At 36.1% G+C, this 18,248-nt stretch overlaps 1 protein-coding gene across 2 annotated transcripts in view; it reads left to right on the top strand.

The window, feature by feature from the left end:
- IGF1R (insulin like growth factor 1 receptor) overlaps window positions 1-18,248 on the top strand; it is a 388,410-nt gene that overhangs the window by 324,780 nt on the left and 45,382 nt on the right. For both annotated transcript variants that reach the window (XM_074234180.1, XM_074234181.1), the window contains exons 9-14: window positions 3,789-4,027; window positions 7,493-7,660; window positions 7,897-8,101; window positions 13,531-13,817; window positions 14,828-14,964; window positions 15,483-15,642. In XM_074234180.1, coding sequence (XP_074090281.1) covers window positions 3,789-4,027; window positions 7,493-7,660; window positions 7,897-8,101; window positions 13,531-13,817; window positions 14,828-14,964; window positions 15,483-15,642 — 1,196 coding nt within the window. The remainder of the gene's footprint in view (window positions 1-3,788; window positions 4,028-7,492; window positions 7,661-7,896; window positions 8,102-13,530; window positions 13,818-14,827; window positions 14,965-15,482; window positions 15,643-18,248) is intronic.

The following is an 18,248-nucleotide window of genomic DNA, read 5'->3' as shown; positions in this document are numbered from 1 at the left end:
CCTGTCTATTGATCTTCATAATTACCATGGAGTTGTTTGCTTCTTATTTTTTTAAAGTTGTATCTGAATCTCTTCATGACCCCTTTTTCTGTATTTTCTTGGTAAAGATATGGAAGTGATTTGCCACATCCTCCTCCGGTTCATTTTACATATGAGAAAACTGTGGCAATCAGGGTTGAGTGACTGACTGCCCAGGCTCACACAGTTAATAAGTGTCTGAGGCCATATTTGAACTCATATCTTCCTGACTGTATTTAGGCTGTGCCACCTAAAAATTGTGGCTGTCAGGCCACTGTATTATCCTAGAGGCAGGAGGAAAGCCACTGGAGGTTTTTGATGAGAGAGGAGTCATAGAGTTAGATTTGTTTGTGTTTTGGATTATTTTTGAAAACTGTGTAGAGAGTGGCTTGGTGAGAGGAAAGAATTAAGAAATTTTTATTAGAGTAGTCTAAATAAAAGGTGATGGAAGTCAGAAGTAGAAGAGTGGCCACAAAAGGTGAAGATGGGGGTGGAGCCAAGATGGCTGCATGAAGGCAGGATTCCCCAGAAACTCCTTTCACCCCAAATTCCAAAAGCCATCATATTATGACTCTAGCCAAAATTTAGAGGGGCAGAACGCATAGAAAGACTGAGTGATACAATTTCCCAGGTTGAGATAACTTAGAAGTTCCACAGGAAAGGTGTTTCACCAGGACCAGGGGTTGGAAAAAAAAGCTATGACTGCAGCACAGCACAGCACAACCCAGGGATCACCAGAAGCAGCTGGAAGGGGCAGCAAAAGAACTTTGCTGCACCAGAATGAGTGTGGAGTGAGGAGCACCATCCTCAGAACAGCCCTGCAGTGAGAACTTGTAGCTGGAATCAAGGAAGCCAGTCTACACCTCCAAAGCACATCCCACAGATGGTAAGGGGGTCAGGGGAGACTGCAGAAATCTCTCTGTTCTCCTTGGGGCAGGACTCTGCTGTTTGCCCACACTCTGATCCAGGTTGCAGTTTGGGCTTCCATATTAAGCTAGCAGAGCAGTGATCCCCCTCACAGCTCCCAGGCAGAGGGGAATGCCTGTGGTCATCTACATATCAAAGCACAGGAAAGCAAGCATAAGACCTTGGAAGAATAAAGGTCCCAGTGGGATGTCCCCAAAAAACCCCAAAGCCTTGGAAGTGCAGTACATTAGTCTTATGCTGAGGAAATGAGCAAACAAAAGAAAAAGAAGAATCTGACCATAGAAAATTACTTTGGTCCCATGGAAGATTCAGAAGATGACAAATTCAAAGCTTCTGTATCCAAAGTCTCTAAGAGAAAATGAGTTCAGACTATGGATGAGCTCAAAAAAAACTTTGGAAAGCAATTAAGGAAGGTGGAGGGAAAATTGGGAGGAGAATTGAGAGAGATGCAAATAAATCATGAAAACCAAATCAGCTGCTTGGTGTAAGAAATATAAAAAAATACTGAATAATATGTTAAAAACCAGTTTAGGCCAAATGGAAAAAGCGAAGCAAAAGGCAAATGAGGAGAATGCCTTAAAAAGCAGAATTGGCCAGCTGGAAAAGGAGATAAAAAAATCTCTCTGAAGAAAATAACTCCTTCAAATGCAAAATAAAACTAAAGGAAGCTGATGACCTTGTGAGAAGTCAGGAAGAAATAAAACTCTTCCAAAAAAGCCAGAAGTTAGGAAAAAATGTGAAATATCTTATTGGAAAAACAACTGACCTTGAAAACAGACCCAGGAGAGATAATTTAAAAATTATTGGACTACCTAAAAATCAGGACCAGGAAAAAAAGCCTAGACTTCATTTGTCAAGAATAATACAGCAAAATTGCCCTGAGATACTAGAAGCAGAGTCTAAAATAGAAATTGAGGGAATTCACCAGTCAACTCCTGAAAGAGAGTCCAAAAGAAAAACTTCCAAGAATATTATAGTCAAATTTCCAAACTCCCAAGTCAAAGAGAAAATATGAAAAGCTGCCAGAAACAAAAAATTTCAACTATTGTGGCTCTATAGTCAGGATTACACAGGATCTGGCAACATCTACATTAAGGGCTCATAGGGATTAGAATATGATATTCTGGAAGGCAAGAGATCTTGGTTTACAACAAAATCAACTACCCAGCAAAACTGAACATCCTCTTTAAGGGAAAAAGATGGACTTTTCAATGAAACAGGGTACTTTCAAACTTTCCTATTGAAACAACCAGAACTGAACAGAAAGTTTGATTTTCAAGTACAGGACTCTGGGGAGCCATAGAGGGGGTAGATGAGAAGGACTAACTATGAGGATCTTAATGATGTTGAATTGTTTGTATTCCTGCATGGGAAGGAGATATTGATAACTCATATGAACTTTCTCATTTATAAGAGCAGTTAGAAGGAGCATATATAGACGAGGCCCAGGAAGAAGTGGAATATAATGGTATAATATAGTAAGAAGATGGAGTCAATGGGTGATAAAGGAAAGTACTAGGAGGAAGAGAAAGGAGAGGAAGAAGGGACTTAGATACTTCACACAAGAGTCAAGAAAAAGCTTTTTTTTAGTGTAGTGGAATGAGGGAAGGCAAGAGGGAATGAGTGAGCCTTCATTCTCATCAGAAATGACTCAGAGAGGAAATAACATACACACTTAATAGGGTATAGAAATCTACCTTACCTTAGAGAAAAATAAGAAGAAAGGGATGGGATAAGAGGGAATGGGTGCTAGAAGAGGGAAGATTGTGGTAGAAGGTACTCAGAGGGTACTCAGATACAACACACTTTTGGATAGAGCCAGGATGAAAGGAGAGAGAGAATAGAATAAATGAGAGTGGGGAGGAATAGAGTGGAGAAAAATACAGCTTGTATTAGCAGCTATGGGAAATATATATTGAAGTAACTTATCTGGTGGACTTATGATAAAGAAGAGCAATTCACCCCAGACACAGAGCCTTTGGAATCTGAACTTAGACTGAAATACATTTTTTTCTCTCTCTCCCTATTCTTGAGGTTTCCCATCTTTGGGGGGGGGGGGGAGAGTCATGTTTACACTTATAACAAAATTATTGTGATAATATAAAATAAACCAAAAAAAGTGAATGTATTATCCATCAATTTCTGGGGGGACAAAAAGGTGAAGCTGAAAGGAGAGGGCCAGAGAATAGTCTGTGATGACTGAGCTTGGAGGTACATGAAGAGGAATATTAAGTACGACAAAGTTCCTCTCCACTCAGAACATAGGAGGGGATAGCATAATGAATTATATGAATTTAGAATATCTATTTCTTTTTGTGGTAAACTATTACTTAATTCCAGAGTCTTCTAAATCTATAGCCTCACAATTATTTGGGACTGCTTAACTACAGATGCTACTTTATAGTAGTTTCTTTTTTCCTTGAGGGAGAAAAAAATAATTTTACATTTAATATTGCCCTTAATTCGTACTAATAACTGATATTTTCCTCTGTAATTAATTTATTGATGCCTCTTGATGGCAAAAAGTTGTTTTAAAAGGCTATCTTGGGGAAAGGAGCAATTACCTGTATTCTTAAAGATACCTTGACTATTTCAGTAATTATGTGAATTCAGTTCTCTCCCTGATTCAGAGAATTCAGTTCTCTAATAGGGGGGAAAAGAAGGTGAAACCAAGAGATATTGGTCTACTTTATTCTTCTGCAAAATATAGACTTCTTATTTTGTTAGCACCAGTCTTCTAGAAAGTCTGATGTCATTCTCCCAGGGGAAAAAAAAACAGGAAAAGTTTTGTCTTTTTTAAAGTGTTCCAAGATAGCCTTTTTATTTTATTGATTGTTTTTCAGACCATTCAAGAATGTCACTGAGTATGATGGGCAAGATGCATGTGGCTCCAACAGCTGGAACATGGTCGATGTGGACCTCCCTCCAAATAAGGATGTCAAACCGGGAATCTTACTTCAGGGTCTGAAACCATGGACTCAGTATGCTATCTACGTCAAAGCAGTTACTCTCACAATGGTGGAGAATGATCACATACGGGGAGCAAAAAGTGAAATTGTATATATTCGTACCAAAGCTGCAGGTATCTACCATATGATCTAGTAGAAAATAGTACTATCCAGCTTGACCTCCCCCCCCATGCCTTTAGCTCAATAGAGGGACATACAGACATTATAGAAATGAATTTAGAGGTGTAATAGGTCCTTTTTGGGTTTTTGTGACCTTTTTAATTTTCCTCTCATTTTTCATTTTTCCCTACTTCTAATTCCCCTATGTTCTCTTCTGTAAACACCCTCCTTCTCCCCCCCATATTTAGAATAGTTTCCCACTTTATGCCTAACTATCCTCTTATTTTCTGACATGATCTAATCTTTTCCAAAGCCATTGCCTAGTTTAATTGGAAAATATACTTACCTTCTAGAGGAGGAAAGAAGGAAGGAAGGGAAGGAGGGAGGAAGGAAAACATATAACATCTATTGTTTGCCTGCCTTCTTTTTCTAAGAATATAAGCTTTCAGTTGGCCAAACCCCATCTTTCATTATATCCATTACATAATTGATATTCAGATTATTTATAAGTTCAAAAGTTCAGAGCTGGCCTAAATGGCTTATTGATGAGAGTAAAGACACTGTTACTGCCTTTATCATATTTTTCCAATCCACTCTTTTACTTTGGAAACTACAATAAAAGAATAAGAAATTTTTCTCTCTTTACATTTGTAAATATCTAAAGCCAGTTTTGCGAATGAGAAATAGGAAAACACAGCTCATCTTTTTAGACCTCTAATGTCACATTCACATGATTATTTTTGGTTACATAATGATTGTTGCAAGCTTCCACAAAAGAATGTTAAATAGCAGTGAAGGTCAGACAAAGGATGGCTTAAGGGGTTAGGCCTTTTATCAATTTCTTTAGTTTGGATTTATAAATCTAAAACCTTCTCTCTTTCCTCTTCCATCTGCCTATAAGCTGCCTCAGGTGGGTCAGCTGACAGAGATGAAATGATACCATGAAAGTTTTACATCCAATTTTCAAAAAATAGTGGAAGGATAATGGGCTGTGGTAATATGGCATGCCCAGGAAAGTGTTGGGGGAGCCATATGGATTCTTATGGGGTAAATTACTCATCTTGAAATGTAGAAGAGCCAGGGGATATCCACCTACAGTGAAGGTGCTTTCCTTTCTCCCTATAAAACTGAAAAACTGACACTTGAGGAAACTGAGGCTGTTCATTGCTCTACCTTGTCTTCCCATCTCTCAGAAATGGTATGGATAATGACAAAGGTAAAGAATTGCTTGACTCTTTGCCTCAGGTATCTGCTGTTTTGCATCATCTGTCATATGAAATATGTGTGGATAAGTTGTTTGTTTTTGAAATACTTATTTTTGGAAACCCTCATGTGGCTGAGTATCAAGTGGCCTTATTTACTTAAAAAAAAAAAAGCCAGTGTTAGTCATATCCTTTCCCAAAAGAATCATGCCTTGAAGGTGTACAGAATCTTGTGTATGAATGATAATATTTTTAAAGTATCCAGAAGCTGGCCATCTTCTTCTGATTTTAAAAATGTGCTGAATGAAAATGTTGCTAAAGAGTCTTAGAATGAAAGATATTTGCATTCTGAAAGAAATTTCATAATTTAGTGTTTCTTATTTTTAAAAAGTAACCAAATTAGAATAAATTTTTATAGGGGGCCATATGGGTCTCTTGTAGCCTTCTTTTTTCCTATCCAAATTAGTTTTGGAATTGGGTTGTGAAGAAAATGGGAGGAGCTGGAGATAGAAAACTAAACCAAATTACTATGATTTGCCTGGAGTTAGGTATTTTACTAGTTAGTAATATTGATTTCTCAAGATCAGTTGTAAAAGTATTTGAAAATTTAGCTTCTACTCAGGGATGCTTCTCCATTTGTTGATCTTTATATCGTCATTTTTCCTTATCCTCTTCTTTTTTTCTTTGTGTTTTCATCTTTATTTATTGGCATCACTATGAAAAGGTAAAAGTTAAAAAAAAGAACCTCAGAACAATGCTATTATTTGTACTGCTAGCTACTCAAATTAAAAGTTTTTAGGGGAAAAGGTTCATACTTATTGACGGTAACTAAACTTTTGTATTAGCCTTATGCATTTATTTAAATGTTGTACTCCTATTTCCAAAAGTAACCATGAGGTACTGTATTCTTTTTGTATGAAATATCTGAAATTAAGTATAAAACAGATATTAGTAATGCCCACATAAACTTTGCTTTAAAATTATGCAGCATCCAGTAGTGGATGGACAACCAGCCAGATCTTAGCTCAAGTTTTGCTTCTGACTTACTCATCCTGCGACTCTTAACAAGAAACTTCATGTCTTCATAATCTAAGCACCTTTTTAAAAATTTTTTAAATTTATTTAAGGCAATGGGGTTATAAGTGACTTGCCCAAGATTACACAACTAGGTAGTTATTAAGTGTCTGAAACTGGATTTGAATTCAGGTCCTCCTGTCTTCAGGGCTGGTACTCTACACTGCGCCACCTAGCTGCCCTTAAGCATTTTTCTAAGAAAACTCTGAATTGCAGAAAAAGTGACTGACATTAGAAGAGAGAGTTTCATTATCTTGGAGTCTCCTGTTGCAATGAAATCACAGATCTATCCCTATCCTTAAAAACTCCTAAGTTGTTTTTGGTGTTTATAAATATCCTCCCTTATGGCTTAAATCTGTACTAATATTTCATTCTAATTCATTTGCATTATGCATCTCTGAAACCCTGCTAAGAATGCTGCCATTAGATTCTTTTCCCCAATGCTCCTCCCCACCCCCAACACCCTCATAAAATCTTAGCATTAAATAGCATAAACTTCCTAGTAATTTCTCCTCTGCTCACAAGATAGCACCTCACATGGTCTTATTGCATATGACTACTAAATATTTACATTGCATATATTTAGCTTAAACAGACCAGATTTGTTTTAACTGTAGTCAAACTCAGAATGTTCTAAAGATTTTTATTTTACAATCATTAATTCAAATGTTAGGGCTTTTTTATTTCTTTTAACATTAATCACATTTTTATTTAAATAGTCCAATATATAGAGATATATAGAGATATATTTCTTTTGGGCATCCTTTAATACTTCAAGAATCTAATTGTGAAAGTATATATCCTCCTTCTACCAATGTTTATAAATCCTTAATAATTCACATAGCATTTAAGATGTTTATATATTTTCTCCTTGAATCCTCACAACAACCTTGTGAAGTAAGTGAAGTATTATTGTCCTCACTGTCTCGCTGAGTAAGCTGATGTTTAGAGACAGATGACTTGCCAAGGTTCACCAAGCTAAATACCTGAGATAGGATTTGAACACAGGTCTTCCTGTCTCCAGGTCCAGCTATTTCATTACTTAGAGTTTGTAACTTACTATAGCTGAAAAATTTCATCACCTAGTGCTCAACTTATAATTTTCTGGTCTCATGAAACAATATGTGATCATTTGTGCTAGTTTAACCCCTTATCTGAGGTACATCCCATGCTATAACAGGTTTTACTTTTTTCCCCCCCTAGTTCCTTCTATCCCTTTGGATGTTATTTCAGCATCTAACTCATCCTCTCAATTAATTGTGAAATGGAATCCTCCTTCCCTCCCAAATGGCAACTTGTCCTACTATATAGTAAGATGGCAACGGCAACCTCAAGATAGTTACCTCTACCGACATAATTATTGCTCCAAAGGTAAGGATACTGAATGTTAATTACCTTCAAAAGATGTTGAGACCTGTTTGTGTCAGTTCCTATTGTTTGAAAATATTAAGACCTTTATACCACACATATCAGGTAACTTCTTAAACCTCTACTTGAAAGGTAAAAGCTAAGAACTTTAGTAAAGTTGTCAAATTTTTTTTCTTAGTTATATATGTATATTTTTAACCATTCCATCCATTCTATTTTTATTTTCCTTTTTTGAAAAGACAAAGTTCCTATTAGAAAGTATGCTGATGGCACCATTGATGTTGAGGAGGTCACAGAAAACCCTAAAACTGAAGTCTGTGGTGGGGAGAAAGGACCCTGTTGTGCTTGTCCTAAGACTGAGGCCGAGAAGCAAGCAGAGAAAGAAGAAGCTGAATACAGAAAAGTCTTTGAGAATTTTCTGCACAACTCCATCTTTGTACCCAGGTCTGATTCATATTTTCAGTATCTCTCTAAATTAGGCACTCACAGAGTGATTCTAGAGACCCTTGAGGTTCATGGTGAGACCACACTTTGGTTCTCATGTCAGCTGGGAGATGAAGAAATTGGTCATAGAACATGGATGTAATGGAGACTGCAGAGCAAAAAAAAAAAAAACCCAAACAAGCCCAAAAAACTATACATCCCAGAAAGGAAGGTTATGGAGGAAATGAGTAGCAAACCTTTTGGTCAAATGGATATATTGTGAAAGCAAATAAGCCCTGGCTATGGGGGCATGAAAAGAAGGAGGAAATGTTGAGTGTGAGGATTAAAGTGAGAGTTTTAGAAGTTAAGTAAATACCAAAGAGAACCTCTTCCTTTAGTGTTTGGGAGCCAGTCCTGAAGGCCAGTCTTACAAATTAAAGCATTCATAAACAAAACCATTTCCTTATTCATTTCCTTATTACATCCTGCTGTTTTGCTTCTGGCAGTTAGGAATAGGAGAAGGGCAACTGCAAAGAGCAGTAGAGTGACCCAGGGATATATGAGTAAGGAATATGAAATTGGACCATATGTCCATTTTTTTTTCCTAGGAGGTTCAGGGTATTCCTATTCTGCATGTCACCTGAGGAGTTAAGTATGACCATTCTGCAAAAATGGCTGATTCATAAAATAATCAGGGGGCAACTACTGAATTGCTTTAAAGTAAAACTCTCTTGGTACATTCTATTAACATCTATTTAGCAATACTTGTGTACAATTGAATCAAGCGAGCAGTCTCCAACACTCTTATCTACAGTTTATGCTGTATATATTTTGTTTGTACTTGTTTGCAGATTGTCTCCCTCATTAGACTATAAGCACTGCTGGAACAAAAACTATCTTTGTTGTCCTTTTTTGTATTTTCAGGGCTTAGCTTTGTTTTACCCTAGTACATAGGAAACACTTAAATATTGATGGATTGTTGACTGACTGTGAGCCATTCTCTTTTACTCATTTTTTTCTTTTTTCTTATGAATTTTTTAAATTTGAAGAACCCTTTAGTTCAGGGACTGCTCATTTGTGAGGCCATTAGTCACTTTGCCTTTAAGCTACCCCAACAATGTGAAGACTTCCTCTGGTGGAAAGGGCAGATGAGAACAATTTATTCCAACAGCTATGAAGGAGACTAAAGCAGGCAATGTGGAGAGCTTAGAGCTTAGTCAGACATCAAAGATGCCAAGGTCATCCACTGAATCCCATTCCATTTCCAGTTGTCTTGACTTTATCTTGCCACTGGACTTCAGAAACTCTGAAAGAATGAAGTTAACATTTTTATTTAATTTTCCTCCCTTCAATCAAGTTCAAGACATCACTCCATGATGTCATTGGTCTCCTTTAAAATGAAGGATGAACAACAATAACAAAGAGTTAGAAATGCATTTTAAGTAAACTTAGGATATTTGTCTAAGTAGTTGAAGATCAGTTTCCCTATCTAGAAGACATGGGATTTGGACTAAGAGATTTCCTAAAGTCTCTTTGAATTCTATTATTCTAAGATACCAATGTTTCTTAAAAACAAAAGGAGAAGCAGGAAATAAAGATCTTTCATAACTGGAAAAAAATTGCCTTTTCCAACTCAGTCTTTTCTATATTTCCATCTGGCCTGTGGACTCAGAGTTACTTTTCTGGTGCAATTAAAGCTACTGTGTAGGTACCAGAGGACATTTTGCAAATCATTGTAAAGCAGTAGTTATTGAACTCATACATGATTTGAATTTTTCCATTTCCATTTTACTCACTTGTAATCCATTTTAATAGAAGATAATTGGCCTCTGGGCCTGTGTTAGGGTCTTGCAGTGACATTCTATGCAAGCAGTGACATTTATTTCTTGAATGTAGCCCTTTCAGTCTAGAATGGCAGTGACCATCCACACGAATATGTAGTGCTTCAGAATGAGATGAATTTGGTGGTATGATGATCAATGAGTATAGAGATACATTTGTTTCACTCATAGTGTGAAGGATGCTAACCAGTATGGATGCCAGAGGCCTCATTATTTTGAGTCTTTACTACCCAAAAAGTTCTTTTTTTGATGAATGCAGAATCTCCCTGTATTCTGGTTCTATAGCAATAACTGTTTTTCACAAATGGTCAGTGAGGATAGATTACAAAAGACAAAGAAAAGCTATGAGAAAACATCCTTTATACAGTACTTATGGGGATACTGTACTATAATCTAATCATTTTGTATAGGTAAAGTTAGGTAAACAAAAAGAGTTTTCCTGTATGATGATTTCATTGGTTGCTTCTACTTGCCTTCCTCAAGGGTCCCTCAGAGCTGGGGGGGGGGGGGGGGGGAAGCATCTTCACTATAATTTCAAGAAGTCTTTCAACTCATTTGTTACTTATGACATAATTACATTTTATTTTGTGTACTACAGTGATGTTCAGTTAATATTGTATGTAGATATGCCATTGTTGTGCAAACATCCATTCCTCCTAGAAAGAAATACAAAATTGCTTTTTAAAAATTTTGCTTGTAAGAAATAATGAAGACAGAAATGGGAGGGGAAGAGAGAACTAAATCTGTCTTCTTTTTTTTCCCCCCTTGTAATCTTAAGTATGTGCAAGTTGTAACAAAGTAATGGGTGTCAGGTGTGGTCCTAATGACAGAATAAGACTGAATCATAAAGGAGAGCTTTCTGTTTTGCAACTTAAATCATTAAAAATTATTTTAAAGCCTGTCATTCATTCTAAGTACTATTTATTTAGTCTTTGGACTAACACCAGTCAAGTTTGATTTATTTTATGAAACACTGTCCAAAGTGTTTTGAAGTAGAATGCTAGTTGTACATTTTCTGAAGAGGGATGCTTGCTTTTTGGCAATAAATGTTTTAAGTTTGCTGGTATCCTTTTAAACAGACTGGCATTTTGTTTTACTCTCTAACAATTTAGATTTTTGAAAAGCAAAACCTTTTTCCTGTGGAGATTTGTCAGGGTGTCAGTATTTACTGTAGATTATATTATTGGATAGGGTTTTATAAAGACTTCATTTCAGCATCTTCCATCTCTGCTGAATTTCCTGAAAGGTGCTTTCCTTCTTTCTTTTGTTTCATCAACCTCCAATCTATGATAAAGAAATGATACCAATTTTGTAAACTGCTAATCTACTAAGTGACTATAAAAACTCTGAGTAGCAAGTAAATGTGAGATTGTGACTTAGTGAGATTTCTCTATGGGACAAATCTAGATATCTTATTTCTTATAAATGCAACTATTCGGTGTGTGTGGTTTATTTTTTCCAAAGAAGACAAGAGGCATGTGTGTGTGTGTGTATACATGTTTGTACACACTCAGGTCTCCTTAGCAATAACTTGGATTTCTAGTCTTCTACCTATTGCTCTGTTTCTGTTTTGTGGGGGTTGGTTTTGTTTTGCAGTTTGTGGGTGCCATCCCTCTATAATAATTTGAAAGAGAATACAGTACATAAACATAAAGCTTTAACTGTGTGGTTTTATGTCTGCAAGAAATGAAGACATCTGTACTGTGACATCATCCTGCCCCGGCCTGTTTCTGATTTTTGATGGGGGGCCCAGTGTTTTATAGCAAAAAGGCAGGGAATGAAAACAGTGTATATACTGTAGAATTAGTCTGAACAGTAGACTTGGAAATCCTTAAGGTCCCACCTCCCAGATTCTCTCCCATCTCAGTAACCTTTGTTTTTGTTTTTCGCCTAGAATATGTATCAACTGGGGGCAGCTAGGTGGCTAAGGTGACTAGAGCATGGGCCCTGGAGTCAGGAGGATCCAAGATCAAATTTGACCTCAGACTTAATAATTACTTAGCTGTGTGGCATTGGGCAAGTCACTTAACCCCATTGCCTTGCAAAAACCTAAAAAACAAAAAACCAAAAGAATATGCTATCAACTGATGCTTGCCATTTTTAGTTAGAATAAGTAAATTATTTTCTGGTATATCCTCATTTGAAATTTTTCTTACTTTTACTTGATTGTTATGCTTTTCATATGCCTTGGACTGGAAAATAGGTGAATTTCTTATTTCTCCCCCCCCCCCCCCCCCCCCCCCCCCGTGCCCTACCATTCTTGGGAATCTCTACAATTATTTCCCAAGCACAATTCATTCTTTTTCTTCTACTTCACTTGATATTCTTCCTATGATGCTGAAAACTGATCGATAGTTACAAACACAGCAATATTTTGCCTCAGTGTTTCTTGAGGTTACAATATAGATTGTTGTTTCTTTACCTTTCTTATTTTTACCCACATATTTTATGTAAGTTTGTTAATATTACTGTTAGTATTCTGTTTTTAGGGGTCAGATGATTGAACCAAAGAACTCAATTTTTTTACTTTAGGATCAATCATACCTTTTAGCTTCTTGTCTCATCAACTTGTTCAGTTAGTTATTCTTTAGAAAAATTTCCTCTTTCCTAGTTGCATTTTTTTTTTGTTATTCCTGTAACAAGCACAGGCACATGTTTTAATTTGAAATCGGACATTTTTCCCACAATAATTTATCTTTGGAGCCAAATAAAGGTAAAATAAAAGTCCTTGAAACACTGGCGTTGCCCCTCTTGTCTCCTGATCTTGATCATCTCTAACCTATCTAGGACCAGGCCTGTTGTTTTAAGGCTCCTGCCTACCTTTCTCTTGGCCATCTAATGAATTTTAATGAGATACAGCTAGTGGGTTTTTAACCTTTAATGCTTAATTGTGTGGTCTGTGAACCAGATGGCACTATCATTCTAATCAAACATAAAAAGAATTCTGCATGCTCAGGTGATGACTTAAGGGCAGGTTTGCCTTTGGGTGTGTTTGGGTAACTCCTGTGGGTGTAGTGGAAAGATCCTGAGATTTCTAGGTCTGAGAATATAAAACTTACACTTAAAAAAAGAGAGGTTCCCAGATTGTTCTATTGTTTATTTTCCTATCTGGTGATATAAAATACTATCTTTCTATTTACTTTTTATCTTGAACTTTGCATTTTTAGTAACTATTCTCCATGCTTAAAATATTTTCTCTCCTTATCTCAGTCTCTTGGCTTTCCTGATTTACTTCAGGTCCCTGTTAAGATTGTACCTTCAATCCCTTAATGCTACTACCTTCTGGCTGAGGTTATGTCCAGTTTTTCTTGTTTGTATATTGTTTGTACATAGTTGTTTGCTTCTTGTTGTTTCCTTTAGACTAGGAACTCCTTGAGGGCAGGGATGTTTTTACCTTTTTTTTTTTTTTAATATTCCTAGCACTTCCTGATACTTAGAGAACTTAATAAAGGCTTGTTGACATTGACTTTATTCTAAAGCAGACACAGCTTCCCCCCCCCCCCATATGTGTTGGCAGTTTTCCCTACTATGGTTTGTCTCGATGCTTTATTTACAAGTGTTTCCACAAAGTAGAAGCTTTTTAAGGCCAATCTTTTGTTTTCATTGCAGACCTGAACGGAGACGTAGGGATGTCTTTCAAATTGCCAATTCCACTTTGCCAAGTCGGAACAGGAACACCACAATAGCAGATCACTTCACTAATATATCGGACACAGAAGAGATTGAATCCGAATACCCATTCTATGAGAGCAGAGTGGATAATAAAGAGAGGACTTTAATTTCTCATCTCAGACCTTTTACTTTGTACCGAATTGATATCCATAGCTGCAACCATGAAGCTGATACTCTTGGATGTAGTGCTTCTAACTTTGTCTTTGCAAGGACCATGCCAGCAGGTATGAAACGATAGAGCAAAAGCTCTTTTTAAACATCATTAAATCTTGCTAATTAAAACTAATTAGGAAGTTTGTCTGAATTAATAACTGAATTATGAACTATATTCAAAGACTTGGAGGAGATTTTTTTTATTTGTTTTTACCTTCATGTACCTGAAGTATCTGGAGGAAACTAGTGAAGTTTTTAATTTAGTTTTAATGGATAGATAGTAAAGAAGAGAATAATGACTTGTCATTAGTATATCAAACTACCAATCTAAGCACTGCTTACCTGCTTATTCTGTTGTTAATTTAGTTTACTTCCTCACATTTTATAGCCTACTTCCTCTTCCCCCTTCCAATAGAAATTAACTGAGAATAAGGATTTTCTTGTCATTGTATCAGCCACCTTCCAAAATACCTTTGAGCATAGTAGGTTTTTAATCAGTGGTTCATTAAATATGTCTAAGACACTGTGTCTTGTGTCTCTTTACTACCAAGTGATTGACAATGGTCCCTTCTTTTCAGTTGGTAAAAATATCCCCATGTAATTTAGTTTACATTATTCCTTTGCTAAGGAAGCCTCTTTTTTCCCCCCACTGTTAATACCAAGGTAAACTTCAGCCTAATCCCTTGTGAATTCTTGCATATTCTAAATTAGTGGAGTCCTTCCTTAGTAGTTGTCTTCCTTATTCCAATTCTTTGCCCTCCAATAAAAAGCAGCTAATAGAGAAAACAGAGCTTACTTAGTTAGTAGTTGTCCCCCCCACTCCCCATCCTGAGTTCTAGATGATACTTTAATTGATACAAATCTTGTGATTAAAGATGAGATTGGTTGTTTTTTTTTTTCTGTGTTGGCATCTTTCAATCTGAAAACCATTCATCTCTTAGTAGTTCCCTCCATAAGCAATTTGGCACTGGAGAACTCTCCATATTTTCACTGTGTTTTGTAAGCTTCATATAAGTTGGTTTGATTTTTATCTCTCATCTTTGATTGGCTTACTTTATTACTCGTTGGAAATGTTTTATAGAAGGAGCAGATAATATTCCTGGGCAAGTATTGTGGGAACCAAGACCAGATAACACTGTCTATTTGAAGTGGTCAGAACCCGAAAATCCCAATGGACTGATACTAATGTATGAAATAAAGTATGGCCAGCAAATAGAGGTAAGATCTGTATGGGGTTCTGTGTCCTCTTATTCTTGTCTCAGATGACTAGCATTTCATTCTAAAAATTATGTATATAATATATATATAAAATAAAGAATTAAAATCATGGAATTTTTTAATTTCCCCTGAACTAAGCAAAGGAATGGTAAAACATATTAAGACAAAATTCTTCAATTTAAAAAAAAAATCCCCCCCCAACTAATCATATAGAGATTTTTCTAGTTGTACATGAAATCCACTTGCTTAAAACAAACTTGTATTTGTCTTCTAAAATATCACATAGTTACAAGTCACCCCTACTTAAGGAAAGCCATTACTAGAGTCCTATTTTCTATGGTTTTCCCTGTCCCCCTTCCTCCTATTATTGAAATATTGATTCATTGGGAGATAGGAATTAGAATGAGTTCACAGAGCTGAAGTCACCAGTGAGATGAAAATTTGAGATAGTGAAAAAGAATTGCAGAGCTTGATTTCACAAAAGTTTAGAAGATAATAGACTATTGTCTTTCTTTTAGGATCAGCGGGAATGTGTTTCCAGACAGGAATACAGGAAATTTGGAGGGGCCAGGCTTACGCGGTTAAGCCCTGGAAACTATTCAGCCCGTGTTCAGGCTACCTCTCTTTCTGGGAATGGATCATGGACTGATCCTGTTTTCTTCTATGTCCCCGCCAAACGTAAGTGTTGTTAAGTCAAGTCCAAGTCCTCATAACTCAGTGGAGCACACTGTCCATCGGGTTTTTTTGGTAAAGATACTGGAGTGTTTTGCCATTTCTTTTCCTGTTGATTAAGGCAAATGGAGATTAAGTGACTTGCCCAGAGTCTCACAGCTAAGTAAGTGTCTTCAAGTTGGATTTGAATTCAGGTCTTCCTGACTACAGGTCTAGTGCTCTATCCATTGAGCCTCAGTTATGATAGTAATCATAGATTTATATCAACCTGTCTAAAGCTATGTGTCAAGGATTCAGTTCTTATCCTTCTGTTGTGGTGGGGGGCCTAGACAGAGGGGGGGGGAAAGTAATGCTGGATACTGACCCCTGAAGACAGGGACAGATATTTTCTCAGTGTTTTTTGAAGTTAGGATCATATTGAAGTAAGAAGAGAAGCAAAACAATTTAGCAGTTTGCATCCCAGCTATTGTGACATGCCAGGGTTGCGGATCCCCTCATTAGAACTTGATTTACATTTGAAGCTGCTTCACAAAAAAGTTGTATTAGTGTTGCAGTAAGTAACCTGCCCAGAATTGGTAATGGAACTTCTATTAGGGCTACTATAAATAACATGAGAAACACTTAGTACAATTATCTATAGCTATCTAAGTTAAGATACATAATAATGATTGTGATAATGAAATTATATAAAAGGTTGCAAATGAAAGGAATATTTTTTAAATATTCTATTATTTCTGATAATTATATGATGACAATATGACCAGAAAGAATATGAAAAGAATTTAAACAGTGCCTAACATGAGACTGTTGGGCACATAATAGGCACTGAATAGGTACCCACGACCTAAGAAAATTAATGTTTTATTTGATAAAAATTAGACTCTTCCATTAAATTCAGTTTGAATATATTACTTGTTTCTTATATTATTCTGTTTAATATTTGGTGGTTTTTGATTTGGGATCCCATTGTTAAATGTTACTTCTCACAAAGAAAGTAGCATTTGAATAGTGTAAAATTATGGTCCTCTAGTTGATTGTGATTCCATTTTGTCAGATAAAATTTGATCCCAAGAGTCATATGAGTTAAGGAAAGAACTCAAAAAATACCTGTCACTTTAGCTGGTACTCTTTAAGAGTTTCAAAATACCATTTATTATCAAAAGAAATAATTGGTCATTGAAATAAGTCCATATGTCATAAAATAGAAAAATAAGTCATATTAGAATAAAAAAAACTAGATATAGCTTAAACCCTTTTTTAAAATTATTTTGCTTTTGTGTCCTGAACTTTTTCTCTGAATTCTGATACCTAAGTTGTCTAACCTAGGTTAGCCAGTGAAAAAGATGTCACCATTAATCTGTCATCAACTCTAATACCCAGACTCTTTTCAGTGATCATATAAATTTCCCCAAATTATTTCTTTCTGTCCTATTTATTATCTGCAGAGAAAGTAAGTGCAGAAAGTGAGGAATGGGAAGTTCTGATTCATAATGCAGCATGTTTTTCCTGTGTACTTGAGCAAAGCATATTTTGAGCTTACTTTATTTATTCCCATTAAGATAAAAATGTCACAGTACTTTCAGTAACCCCATGAGTATCAAACTGGGGTAGGAGAATCAGGAGTGCCTTCCCTGGTACAAGTGGGTATATTGTCCAAGGGGAAATCTTGCATATCTCTTTTATTATTGAGAAAATTTTTCCTTATGTCAGGTGAAAATCTTTGTTATTAGAGTTTAGTGTCATTTCTTCCAATTTAATCCTCCTTGGAGATGGAGCCTTATTGGCAACTCTTCTCTTCATAGAAATCCTTTTTATGAATACTGTTAAATTACCCTTCAGATATTTTCTCCAGACTAAATCATCTCAAGTTTTTTAGCTTTTTCTCAAAGCCAATTTTGTAGACCTTTAATCATTTTCTTTTTTTCCTGCGGACATGTTCCATTTTCTTCATGTCCTACTTGAAATGTAGAAACCCAAAAGAACACAGTGCAACTTGACCACTAATACAAGTGATAGTAATGATGCAAAAAAAATCTGAAAAATATCTAGTTTCATGAAGATATTTTCACCAATATGTAAATAGGAGCCTTTTCTGTCTTTGAACTGAACCACATATAAGTAGGAATGGATTTTAATTCTGCCTGTCTAACCTGTCTTAAAGCAGAATGACAATGAAGGACTTGGTAAATGTTGATATTCTGGCATGATTTAAAACCAGCAAGCAATTATTAAGTCCCTGCTTCATAACAGATTATGAAGGAGAAGAAATGAGACATTGATCACTGATGGCACTCAATTTATAATCTACACGAAAGAAAAGAACGTTACAAAATGCTAAGATTTAAGAAGATAAAGGGCAATTTAGATTGGATAGAGTAGATCAGAAAAGGCTTCATGGAGGACTAGGCCCATTCATCCTAGTCTAGAATCTCAGAAAACAGAATTGGCAGTTATTAGAGCAGATTCCAAGCATAACTGTGAACCAAAGTAACAGCAAAGAAAGGAAATATATTGGCTGTATATAAAGCAGAGACAGTAGAATAGTTTGCTTGGAGCATAGGATATATACTGAAGGAGAAAGGTTGCAAAGGATTGCAAAATGAAAGAGTTTG

The sequence above is a fragment of the Macrotis lagotis genome, chromosome 4 (assembly GCF_037893015.1).
Source record: "Macrotis lagotis isolate mMagLag1 chromosome 4, bilby.v1.9.chrom.fasta, whole genome shotgun sequence".
Classification (NCBI taxonomy): domain Eukaryota; kingdom Metazoa; phylum Chordata; class Mammalia; order Peramelemorphia; family Peramelidae; genus Macrotis; species Macrotis lagotis.
The sequence above is the reverse complement of the archived record's forward strand: the minus strand, read 5'-3'. Positions and strand labels throughout refer to the sequence as shown.